At 67.1% G+C, this 12,141-nt stretch overlaps 3 protein-coding genes across 3 annotated transcripts; 1 reads left to right on the forward strand and 2 right to left on the reverse strand.

Moving 5' to 3' along the window:
* Nucleotides 1-13: 13 nt before the first annotated feature.
* Nucleotides 14-604, forward strand: MNEG_7332 (hypothetical protein; the record flags this gene model as incomplete). The annotated part of the gene is made up of 1 exon (XM_014044191.1): nt 14-604. A coding segment is annotated over one exon (591 nt), but the record flags the coding sequence as incomplete, so codon positions are not given.
* A 1,696-nt stretch (nt 605-2,300) lies between these two features.
* MNEG_7333 (hypothetical protein) lies at nt 2,301-7,224 on the reverse strand (the record flags this gene model as incomplete). The annotated part of the gene is made up of 6 exons (XM_014044192.1): nt 2,301-3,223; nt 5,018-5,285; nt 5,508-5,564; nt 5,886-6,138; nt 6,475-6,662; nt 6,949-7,224. 6 exons carry the CDS (start codon nt 7,222-7,224, stop codon nt 2,301-2,303), a joined length of 1,965 nt encoding a protein of 654 aa, XP_013899646.1.
* Nucleotides 7,225-9,419: 2,195 nt separating this feature from the next.
* MNEG_7334 (hypothetical protein) lies at nt 9,420-12,035 on the reverse strand (the record flags this gene model as incomplete). Its single annotated transcript, XM_014044193.1, has 6 exons — nt 9,420-9,459; nt 9,712-9,971; nt 10,247-10,835; nt 11,108-11,494; nt 11,716-11,854; nt 12,011-12,035. 6 exons carry the CDS (start codon nt 12,033-12,035, stop codon nt 9,420-9,422), a joined length of 1,440 nt encoding a protein of 479 aa, XP_013899647.1.
* Nucleotides 12,036-12,141: the final 106 nt, after the last annotated feature.

Raw genomic sequence — 12,141 nt, forward strand, 5'->3', positions numbered from 1 at the left:
CCCGGCACCCGAGCGTGACGCGGGGGCCAGCGAGGGCGCGCGGCGGCCGGCCCCGGCGGCGGCCCCGGCGGCAGCCACGGCGGCGGCGCCGGCGGCGCCGGCGCTGCCGTTAGCTATCACACAAGGCAGCGTCGGCGCTACGGCTGGGGATGCCGGGACGAGGTCGCTGGACGACCTCCTCGCCGCACGGGGCAGCGGCGGCGGCGGCACGCTCTCGGCGTCGTGGCACCAGCGCCGCGCCGGCGCGGCGCTCGCCTCGGGCGTTGCCAGGAGCAGCAGTGGCGGCGGCGCTGGCGCGCGCGTCGCCGCCGGCGGCGGCGAGGCGGGCGGCGTGCGGCACAGCGGCGATTGGGGCGCATGGCAGGCGAGTCCTCAGCACAGCCCCACCTCGCCCGCCGCGCGCGGCTCCGCAGGCGGCGCAGCCGGCGGCGGCGGGCGCCCCTCTGCGGGCGGCGGCGCCGTCACGCGGAGCGCGGACGGCAGCGGCGGCGGGCGGCAGGAGGGCGGGGACGGCAAGCGGCGGTCGGCGCCGGGCGGGTCGCTGCTGGGAAAGCAGGGCAGCCTGCTCAGCCCCAAGCACATGGACGAGTGGGCAGAGTGGTGAGGGGCTGCGGCTGGCCCCGCCCACGTGCCTGCGGCGTGCGCAGTCTTAAGGTGGCGCCTGCAGCCGTGTGTTTGTTTTGCCATTTGAACGGGCCCCGCGCTCCCGGAGGTGCATGCGGGCCGGGCGGACGCCTGGGCGGCTGGCGGGCTGGGCGGCCCTGTGAGGCGGCGGGGCCGGCGCGTCGACGTGGGCAGCTGCGCGGCAGCTTCCCCCTGCCCTCCGACCCTGTCTCGTGCAGAGCTTGGAAAGCAGTTGATTTTTGTGGATGTATCAACACACAGCAGGCGGCATTTGTTTCACTGTCATCACTGCGTTGAGGGAGTCAGCCTTGGTTCCAAGGCCCTTTGTGTTGACCACCGTTGCTGCACGTCCCCCAACCCCCCATGTACATACAGCACTCTGCAGTGCAGTTTGCCAGCCAGTCCGCTGTGACGCAGGAGTGCGGTGTTTCTGTCATCGCTGTAATCGCATGTGTAGCATTCTGATTCTAGGCAGCTCAGAGGCACTTTCGACGCACGCACTACGGGCGGCGGCGCCAGCAGCGGCAGCACGAGGGACTCCCAGCAAGAAGGCCAAAAGCTCGGCCGCGCTCACGTGCCGCAGCCCTGTAAGGACACATCACGCGAAGTCCGGGGGTCGGTGGCAAGGGGGGAGGGATGATGACGTCACCATGGGCCTGGCTGCTCAAGATGGGCCTTCTGGACAAGGGGCAAACAGTCAGCAGGCCGCAGCCACGGATCCTTGTAGGGAGCCCTCGTCACGGGCCCCCTTCCGTCGAGAGCTCCCCCCTGTATGTCTCAGGCGTGCGTCTCGTCGGTCCGGCGCAGCGCGCCAGCGCGTGCTGTCATGCACGGACTGCAGCTGCGCTGGCGCGTTGGGGCTGGCCAGGGGCCGCCGGGCCCAGCCTACCTTCTCCTGAACAGCCCTTGGGCATGCAGAGCACCGGCCCCATTGCAGCTATCGCACTCGGCGGCGCTGCGGTCTTCCGTGAATGGAGGTCGAGCCGCACCTTGAGCCCCAACCAGGGCCTCTGTACATACACCACGCCACCCCTTGCCACGCCACCCCGCGACGCCCGCTTGCGGCTGCCAATGAACTTTGTGTGTGTGCTGACGCTTCCATGTGAGCGCTGGCACATGTGCAAAGATGCCGGGTTAGGTTCCCTCAAACCTCCGCACGCGTGCTGCTGTTACTGCAAAGAAACGTAAGGCAACAAACCATTGTGTTGTGTGCGTGTGTTGGCCCCTAAGCGACAAGGGAATACCAACATGTCGGCGCCCTGGGTGCTGCGACAGGCTGCGCTGGGGCGCCTGCTTTGGGCAGGCGCGCCGCGCATCGACGCCGGGTCAGGAAGATGCAAAGGCATCCTGTCATCAAAAGGTAGCCATTGCCGCAGGCCGTTTCATGTTTTTGCCGCCGCCAGGGGGGGGGGGGGAGAGCCTACACCCGAATCAAGTAGCAGTGCTGCACTGCAAGCGGCAGGGGCGCGCAGACAGGGAGCGCCAGCATCGTTCTTCTTGGTACAACTGCAACGGCCTTTTGAGCCGACAAAAAGCGGTACGTGATGATGGAACACTCCACGCCGCACCCCGCGTCGGCCGCCGCGCTGGAGCTCCCACCACGCGCACTCGCCGCGCCGGGGCGCCGGGCGCCGCACGTGCGGGCTACGAGTCAACGCCGGCGCCGCCGCAGTCGCTCACGTTTTGGCCGCCGCCAGGGACAGAAGGCCGCAGGTCAGCAGGTAAACCGCCAGGTCTTCAGACACGGCAGCCGCCAGAGCCTGGTACCCCTGCAGGCCAGAAAGCGCCTCCCGCGCCCCCGGCAGGAACGACAGCAGATCCAGCTGCCGCGCCCGCGCCGGCACGCGCTCGCCGCCCGCGCTGCCGCCGGCGCCGTCGCGCTCTGCCAGGCGCCGCGCGGCGGCGCGACCGAAGAGGAGCGTGGCGGCGGCGACGACGGCGAGCTGGGAGAAGCAGAGGACGATGGCCGGCGGCGGCGCGGGCCAGGAGAAGGCCGGGCGGAAGGGCTGCCACTGCTGCTGCTGCTGCTCTTGCTGCTGCTGCTGTCGCTGCTCCAGCAGGCCCGCTGCGGCTGCGTACGCGAAGAGCACTGCGGACAGCAGCCGCGCCTGCTGGGTCCAGGCGACCACCTCCCCGATCACACGGCCGAACCACAGCAGCACCGCGGGCGCGTCCGTCCGCAGCAGCGCCAGCAGCCCGGCTCCGCCGCCGCGCGCCCGCCGCCCCGCGGCGCCCGCGCCCGCGCCTGCGGGGCCGGCGCCGCCGTCGCTGCCGTCGAAGTGGCCCGTCCCAACATGGTGTGGCAATGGGTCGGAGGGCATGCCCGCCAGGAGCGTCTGCATCGCGGCGTTTGCCGCGTCCGCGTCCCACTGCTGCGCGGCGGCGTGGTGCGGCTCGCCCACGGCCTGCTGCCAGGGCGCGCCGCCGCCGCTGCTGCCCGCACCGAAGCCGGCGCCGCCGCCGGCCGCCGCGTGCGCCTGCTGAAGCGACGCCTGTATGTTTGCTAGGATCGCTTCAAAGTGCTCCTGCCCCGTTGCCTCCGCCTCCCCCGCTGCCCCTGTCGCGGCCGCCCGGCCTGGTTGCTCCTCACTGCCCGTTGCTGTGGAGGGCGGAGCCGGCCGGCTTGTGAGCGGCGCCCCCGTCTGAGGGCCGGCCGCGGGGGCGCCGGACTCGGGCTGTGACGGGGCGCTGACAGGCAACCGCTCCTGCTGCCGGTACTGCTGCTGCTCCGCCCCGGCCTCATCTTAAAAACATGTCAACATGTCGGCGAAGGGCGCAAGGGGACAGCATGAGCATGGCGTGCGGGCTATGGAGACGGCTTCTGCATAGTGCGAGCGGAAACACCAGCGCGATGCAGCAACGGCTCGCCTGCGCCGCCATGAGCTCGCGGCTGCACACGGCCACCCGCAGCACCCACCACTTAGTCGCTGAGAGTATATGCCCGTGATGGCTGTCAAGCGGTCTTTCTGGCGCGCCAAGATTTTCTGCCGCCTGGCTTCGGCCTTCTGCCTCGCGATCTCCGCCCCACCGTCATCCATTGCAACCCAATTTTGCAGCCTAATTCCCTTCAGCCTGCTGGCAGCGTCGGGGCTGCTAGCGCTAAACGGGTTGGGCCACGCAAGCACGTTGCAACCTATCGGTGCGTGAATGGATGCGCAAGAGGGCAAGCGCACTTGCTACTACGTGGACGTGATAGTTTGCACCCGCCCTGCTGGCGAGGCAACCAGGCTTTCCAGGGGCGGCCCTGCAGCTGCCGCCCCACTAGGCCGCTGATGGCCCACTGATGGCCCACAGCGCATGTGCTCGCGATTTTCCCTGCAGCTCAACCACAGGAAACCTGAAGGTTCCTTGCAAATGATTGAGACTGTGCAGCCACCATCGATTGTCTGTTTGCAGTGAACTGGCGAAACAGACTGTGGGCGAGTATGTCAGAACACACACCAGTGCCATAGCAAGCACCCATCCAGCATCGGTCGGGCACCCTGAAGATGAAGAACTGCCATGTTTCTTTCCAACAGGCTTGCCCCCATAGCCCTCTCTTGTGGCCAACGCCTGTATATCTATCAGAAGGCTTGGGTTACTTTAGAGTGTTTGGTGCAAGTCTTTGTCAGAGAGCGTGGAAAACAATAGGGGGCCAACCGGCCACGTCAATATGGGGGATGAGCGGACCTTGTCACATAGGTGACTGCTGGCCCGAGACACGTATGGTGGTGCCCGCCATAGCAATGCACAGGGAACAAAAAAAGAGCATTTTTTGGATACATTGGCATGCACCACCCATCAGTACCGAGTCACGCGGAATTGGGTGACGCCAGCCGGCGGCGTCGGCTCAGCAAATCAGGTAGGGTGCAGAGCAGCAACAAGGCCCAAAAAGGCAGCGGGCACAGCCAAGCTTCCCATGGTGTGTCCAGTGACAGGTGCATGTCTCGGCTGTGCCACATGGTGAGTGCGATCAAGACAAGTCCACTGAGGGGTCCAGGAGAACGCGGCAGTTTGTAATGTGCAAACCGTACCTCAGAAAGGACACAAATGGGCCGCACGCATCGGAGCCAGCAGCCCAGCTACGCTGAGGTGGCGGATGCAATCTGCGCGGCCAACAGCGGCTCGAACCATCAGAGGGAGGTCAGCTGCCTGTTCGGTGCACCGCCGCCGCTGCGCGGCCGCAGCTGCCGTAGATCATCCCTGTGCGAGCCGCTGCGCTCCCGGGAATGCCGGCCGTTCAGTTGCTCAGGCAGCCGGCCCTGCACCCGCTCGCCCGCGCCGATGCTGCTGCCACCAGCCCTCTGCCGCTGCATATGCAAGCCCTCGCGCTGAGCGGCCGCCCCCTCATCACGCGCCAGTGCCGGCCCCGCCACGCCGCCGTTGCTGTGGCTGCTGGCGCCTGCGCCTGCACCTGATCCGCTGTGGTGGTGGCGGCCCCCGACCCTCAGGCCGCCGCTGGCCGTGAACCCGAGCGCCTGCCTCAGGGCCACTTGGGGTAGCTTCTCGCACTGGTGGCGGCTGCCGTAAAAAATCGGGAACCAGATCTTGACGATCTGAAAGATCACGGCCAGCTCGTACGAGAAGTATGTGGGCAGGAACGCGGCGATTGAGATCACTGTGAACGCGAGCTGCAGCAGTCCGTAGATAGTGATGCGGCGCGCCACGCTGCCGCGCCGCACCTGCGGGGTTTGACCGTCGCAGGTTGCCTCTGGTCAGGTTGGCTGATGGGCGAGCATGCACGCTACTGCTATCTTGAGGGCAAGCCGCCAGTGGCAGTGGAGGCAGTGGAGGAGCTGCGCGCTGGCCGGAGGCGGTCCGCCGACAACGACTGCGCAGCACGCATGTCGGGATTGGGCTCGGCTGTCCTGAGAGCAATCAGAGTGGGGTTCCCGGCATCGCACCAGGCGGTTCCAAAAGTTGTTTGACTTTGCGGCTCGGCGCGCCAAGTGGTTGTATGACTGGGCGGGGGCGAAGGTGGGGGAAGAGGGGAGAGTAGTGCTGCCGACGTGGCGTGCAGCGTTCCGCTTATGCGGCTCGCATGCGGATTCTGGGAGCATCACGCCAGGACGGCCACTCACCGTGTCATACCCGCCCCGCTGGATGTAACCTCGGAGCGCGACCTTTTCATTATTGTGAGTGCCGGCGGCAGGGGCGGCGGAGGGGGAGGGTGTGAGGTCAAGCGGTGCGATGCAACGTGCCGCGCCAGCATCACACGGAACTCTGTGGCAATGGTACAGGATGACAGCCCTTCCGCAACCCTGTCAGCTTCCGCTACCTACCTGGACAACCAAAAAATACAGCAGCTGCCAGGCCGCGTAAAACATCAACGGCACCGCCACAAGCCAGAGCCCCAGATCCGCCGGCCGCTCGACCGCGTGCGGCGCCTCTGCGCCGTCGACGCAGGCGGCGAGCGACGCGGAGGCGGCCACGCGGCGGCCGCAGCCGAGGAGGCCGCGCCAGCCGCGGAGCTGGAGAGGCGTGTGGTATCGGTGAGCGAAAATCGCCAGGCCCGGCAGCAGGTGCATCATGACACTGGGGGTTGCACAGGTGGAAACAGGAGGCAGGAAATGTGTGAGGTGGGGTTGCCTGTTTGCCCAGCCGCGAGCACGGGCAGTCGGAGGGTCGGCACAGCGACAGCAGGGCCGACGCGCTCAGTTCAATCAAGGCCTCAGCTGCGCAGGCGTCGGGCGGCCTGCTCGCTGCTTTGGGCAACACGATACAGCGTCCCGCAACGGTTCCAACGGTATGCAGCCAACGGAGGCCCCAGCGCATGGCAACGGGCGCGATCCATTGCTCCCCTCAATAAAGCCACTTGTGTGTCAACTGGCCTCCTTCCTCGGTCCAAACCTGCCCTGCGCTGCGGCGCACCTGGCCTGGTATTCGCTGTCCCCAAACACCCAGGCGCACTGCCATGCGACGAGCGCGCCCGCCAGCGGGCCGTCCGCCAGGGCGTACACCGCAGCCTCCAGCCGGGGGTCGTCCGGCGCCGCCAGCAGGAAGGCCGCGGCCGCCACGTTTACGAAATAGCAAAAGTCGATGCAAAAGAACAGCCAGCGCTGTATGGCACGATGCACGATGGGGAGGGTGGGAGGGCGGCGGGGCATCACGCGCGGGCGCCCGCAAAGCGGCAGCGGCGCGAGGGCGACACAGTGCACATGCCTGCTGCACTTCCTCAAGGGCGCGAGCTATACGGCCCCATGCGTCTCCATGCACTGCACGACGACACGATGCGATGGTGCGTGGAGCTGGCATGCAGAAGCTTCGCCTCTGCCTGCTTCAAAGGGCAGCAGCTGCCCTGAGTCGCCCGCCCATACGCTGCTCGGCCTGCTGCAACCCTGTCACCTTTGAAATGAAGGAGACGAAGCGCCAGGGCAGCCCCACAAACACGAAACCCAGGAACAGCGCCGGCAGTGCGCCGGGCGCAGCGCCGGCGACGAACATCAACGCGCCGAAAAAGGCGACGCTGAATGCGTGATGCCACGTGCGCGAGCGGCCTGACGCGACGGCCTCCTTTAGGCGTGACACCTCGGGGGTGGGCTGCGCTGCGTGCTGCTGCATGGCGGTGGGCGCCGCGCTGCGGCGTGGCGAACTGGCGGGCGCAACTGCGCTGCGCGGCATCGCCAACTCTGCTGCTGCAGGACGTACGTCAGGAGTTACTTGTTGGCTAAGCTACCCACTCAGCTGTTCACCAGGCATGCAGATAATCGCAAAGTGTGCTTTTAATTTTGCCGAAGCTGCGACAGCCGGTAACGCTGAGATCTTTGAATCGCAAGGGCCCAACGTGCGTTCAATCACTTGTAATACGTCATGGTATGTTTGACGTTCTCTGTCGTATCATATGATGCTTTTGCTCGTGTTGGACCGGGTGGCATCGCCGACCTGGCGCGTGCCTCTCCAATGGCAATGCCACCAGCTTCTACAAGTGCTTGGCTCATCAGCGCCTTCGCTCTGACTTTGGGTGGACTTTGATTCAGCGTAAAGTGAGACCTCGGCCGAGGCAACTGGCAACACCCACAGCGGTGCCTCTGGTCAAAGGCGGCGTCACCGCGTGTCGAGGAACGCCAATGGAACTCGCTCGGCTGCAAAAAAACTGCAAGCCTGCCAAGGCGCTCACTGCGCCATCCTGGTCAGCTGGCAGAAGGCAATATCTGCTGGAGACATGCAGCACAAACGCGCCGGACGTAGGCAAGGGGCAGCGCCGCGTGTCCAAGCGTGCAGCCGCTGCTCACAGTACATTGGCGGCGAGGTATGTCGCATAAGCCGCTGCATGCACGAGCAACGCACACGCTGCCCAAGCAACTCAAGATAATTACACGAGAGGGCTGCAAGTGAATAACAGCATCCTGGTAACTTCTCCAAAAAAGCACAGCAGCGCTGAGCCACAACACGAGTCGCACCCGAAGGCAGCGCACGTTCAAAAACGCCGCCAATTCTCTGTACAAAAACACAGGAAGGTCAGCCGCTTGAGCAGTAGGCTGACATTTGGCAGCAGCTGTACAAGGTCCCTGTCACACCTAGAAAGCTTCAACCTGTTTCACTTGCGCAGAGTACAAATAAATCAAGGAGGCAATATCCACACACTTCTGGCCTGGCTGCAAGTATTGCCGACTTGCTGCTATACAAGGACACACTCACAACATAATGGTGGCCAGCCCTGCGTCCGCAGCTGCCGCTGCTGCAGCAGCGGCAACGGCAGCCGCAGAGACGATCCCGTCAGTCTCTTCAGCCACGACATCTCTTGGCAACACTGACTCAGGTGGTTGTTGCAGATCGCCGCTGCCTTGCACGCCTGCCGCCTTCGGAGCAGTGAGCCTTTGCCGCTTGGCCTGGGCTGCCCTATGCACCGATAATCCTGGGCTGTCCTGATCCCGTACCTCTGCAGCCTCGTGGGCGCTGGTCAGCCCCGCCTGTCCCCGCTCCTGCCCAATAACGTCCTCCTCCTGCTGCTGCTGCTGCTGCTGCTGCTGCTGCTGCTGCTGCTGCTGCTGCTGCTGCTGCCCGCCACCCACCTCAGCTGCCTCCTGCTGCCCCTCCACAGCGAAGCTCACGCGCGCTGCTTTCAAAGGTGGCTGGCCAGCTTCCGACGCCCTCGCTGCATCAGCAGCCTCTCTGCGCCTCAGGCCAGCCGTCCCGCAAGCTGCCGCTTCCGCTGAAGCTCCCTTGATCACGGCCGCGCCATCCTGCCGCACGATGAGCGGCTGAGGACCACCCGTGGCTCCTGCCTCTGGCTGTGACGCTGCGGCCACGGCCGGGGGCTCCGGGGGCCCCTCTCTCAGTATGCACGTGCCGTCCGCGCTCGCCATGCGCTGCACATGCAACGTGCGTTCGGCAGCATCCGACCGCTCGCTGCTGTCTGAGGCTCCGGCCTCCTGAACCTCCATATCTTCGTCGCTGCTGGCGAGGGATCGGCCAAGATCCGGCAGCGGCATGCTCCTCACGGCCAGCGCCCGCTGCTGCCGGCGGGCAGCCGCGCGCGCGCGCCGCGCGCCCGCGCGAGGACCAGCCGGCGCGGAGGCACGCCCTGGCCGCGCAGGGATGCCGCGCGGCGGCTCGCCTGGGGCGCCTTCGACGCGCACGCGGGCTCGCACCCAGCGGCGGCGGCGGACGAATGACGAAATGTTGGCCCGTGCCTGGCCTGGCTGTGGCGGCCACGTAAACATGCTGACCAGAGAGGCGTAATTGGTTGCACACAGGTGGTCATGCCAAATGAGTAGAGCAGACAGTTCTTCAGCATAGGATTTGTGGTTAGGCTGGGAGATGCTGACGTGCAGATAAAATTGGTGCCCATCCCAAAGGTGCACAATGCTACCAGCTTAGCCCAGTGCGGTACCAGGCGCCGCATGCATGAACGACCTGATGCAGCAGTGGCACCACAGCTGTATGATGCCACAGCCCACAGTCGGTCACGTCCAACCCAGCCAGCTGCATGAGAGCAGCAAAATGACCCGCCTATACATCCGGAGGCTGGCTAACCACACCACCGGCGAACTACCGTCCCCGCCCGCCGCGGGCGGGCGGCATCGCATGCAACTGCCAGCCCAGCATCATCAGCCGATGAACATCAACTGCTAATCGCCAACCGCCGCAACCGCCAACCGCCCCCACCTGAAGTCTGTTGTGTAGCTCCAGCCCTCAGCATCCACCCGGTCCTCCTCAGCACCGGTCATGTCCACGTGCCACTCGTCCTCCGCCCACTCCCAGCCGGCAGGCAGCCGCGGCACGACGTCCTCAAATCGCATGCCGTCCCGCCCCCCCGCCCGTCCCCAGCGGTCCCCCCAGTGGCCAACGCGGTCGCTGGGCAGGAAGTGGCCCGGCCAGGAGTGGCCCCACCCGCGAAAAGGCTGCACCCGCTCGTGCTCAAACACCTGGGGGGAGGCGGGCGGGGAGGCCGGGCGCATGGGGCACGCGCTACTAGCAGTCCAGTAGAGGCGGGCCGCCTATCCTGCTTGTGCAGGTGCCCGCACATTCACGGCGGTGGCTGCGGCTGCAAACAAATTCATGGTGTGTGGAGGGTGGCTCCACCAGCCAGTACCAACCGGCCAGACCTCTCTTCAGGCATGCTGGCTGATGCGAGCAGAGGTGAGAAAGACGCCTCAGAAAAGTTAATCAATCAGACCCAACGCCACGCGGAACCACTCACCTCGGAGAGCGCCACATCAGCGCCGTCCTCCCCGCCGCCAGCCGCGCCGCCGGGCTGCGGCGCCCACGGCCCCAGCAGCGCCCCGCGGCCGGTGATGAGCAGGCCGTCCCAAAGAGCTGCCAAATCCTCCCCTATCGGTGTGCCGCGCAGCAGCTCGAGCCCCGCCACCACCGCACCCAGCGGCCCCGCCCCGCCCTGCTGCGGCGGCGCCGACGGCAGCAGCCCCGCCCCGCCTGCGGTCGGCCGCGGCGCGGAGGCGGCGGGCGAGGGGGCGGGCTGCGGGTGGTGTGGTGCGCCAGCGGGTGCGCCCCCGGGAGGCCCGGTCTGAGCGGCGGAGAAGGACGTGGACTGCCGCTGGGCCTCCTCCTGTGCCTCTCTCGCCTCCCGCTCCAGCCGCCGCAGCCCCGCGCCGCTGCCGGGCGGCAGCCGCACGACCCGCAGCGCGCGCGAATCGATCGCTGAAGCGACCGCCGCGGCCGCGGCCGCCGCCTCTTCATACGCGGCGCGCGCCGCGTCGGCCCTGGCCGCGGCCGCGACCACGGCGCGCGCACGCCCGGTCGCGCGGCGGGTCGCGGCCAGTGACGCCTCCCTGGGGCGGCAGCAGTATGGGCAGCGCGTGGCGGGAGTGCTCAGACTCAACGGTGTCCACTGCCCTCTTGCAATGGGAGAATCCTCCCTCCTTCATACCTGGATTGGCCTTGCGTCTTCCCCAGGCCGCACCAATCGTGGCAAATACAACGCACCCTGCTCTATGCAACACTGTGCCTTCCCAAGCACGAGTATGCGCCAGCCCCTGCCCTTGCTGCCACTCTCCAGCCGCCGCCCACGCACAGCCCAGCCCAACACGGCCACCCGTCACACCTGAGGCATATATCTGCCACCTCAGCGCTCGCCGCCAGCAGCCGAGCGGACAGCGCCACCAGCGCCAGCGCGGCGACCACCTGCCCAGCGTTCTCTGGCAACAGCACCAGCCCCCTCTCCACTGGCCAGCACGCTGCATGGCGCAGGAAACCTCCGCTGCCGCCGCCGGTGCCGCCGCCGCCGCCGAGGCACCACTCCTGTGCCGGCCGCAGCGCGGCCGCGAGGGCGGCTGTTGTGGCGACGGTGAGGACGGCCGCCAGGGCCTTGGCCGCCGCCCCCGGGTCGTGGAGGCGCAGCAGGCGCGCCACCAGGCTGCGATAGGCCAGCATACCGGCAAGGCCCAGGCGACCGGGGGCGGGGGGCGGCGCTGCGGCTGCCGGCGAGGGCCTGCACAGGAGGAGGGGGAGAGGGAGAAACGTGTGCTCTGTCGGGGTGTGGGCTTGCACTGTGTGCTTGCGCCGCCTGTTCAAGGTGAGGGTGGTGAGGGTGCGTAGGCACGCCAGACTAGGGCATGCGGAATCTCTTTTACTAGAGGTAAGAAGTGAGCCAGCAGCACATGTCGCTGCTGCTCGCGACGCGCACAAAGCCGACCAGTGCAGCCGGCGCACCCGGCAGCAGAGGGCGTCGCCGCCTCCGCCCCTGGCGCGCCCTCGACAGCGGGCGGCGAGGGGTCATCAGGCAGGTCTCCCAGCTCGTAATTTTCGGCCAGCAGGCCGCGTAGCACTTTGAAGCACTCCCTCACGCCGCCTGCAGGGCGTGCACATGTGTGTGTGTGTGTGTGTGTGTGTGTGTGTGTGTGTGTGTGTGTAGTTCGGGGCGGCGCGCCGGGTCGGGAGGCAGGGAGGGGCCGTGCGGCGCGGCAGTTTCAATGGTGTCACTGCCGCGGGGGCAGCACCTGCCCACCTGGCAGGTGGCTCCTGCATGTCATGTGGCGCCGGCCCGCCGGCCTGCGCCCGCCCACACGACCCCTTCCCGCCCTCTGCCAGCCTCCCGGCTCTGCCAACGCCAGCCGCCTCGCCAGCGCCCCCCCCCCC

This window comes from Monoraphidium neglectum (assembly GCF_000611645.1).
Source record: "Monoraphidium neglectum strain SAG 48.87 unplaced genomic scaffold scaffold01287, whole genome shotgun sequence".
In the NCBI taxonomy this organism is placed as follows: domain Eukaryota; kingdom Viridiplantae; phylum Chlorophyta; class Chlorophyceae; order Sphaeropleales; family Selenastraceae; genus Monoraphidium; species Monoraphidium neglectum.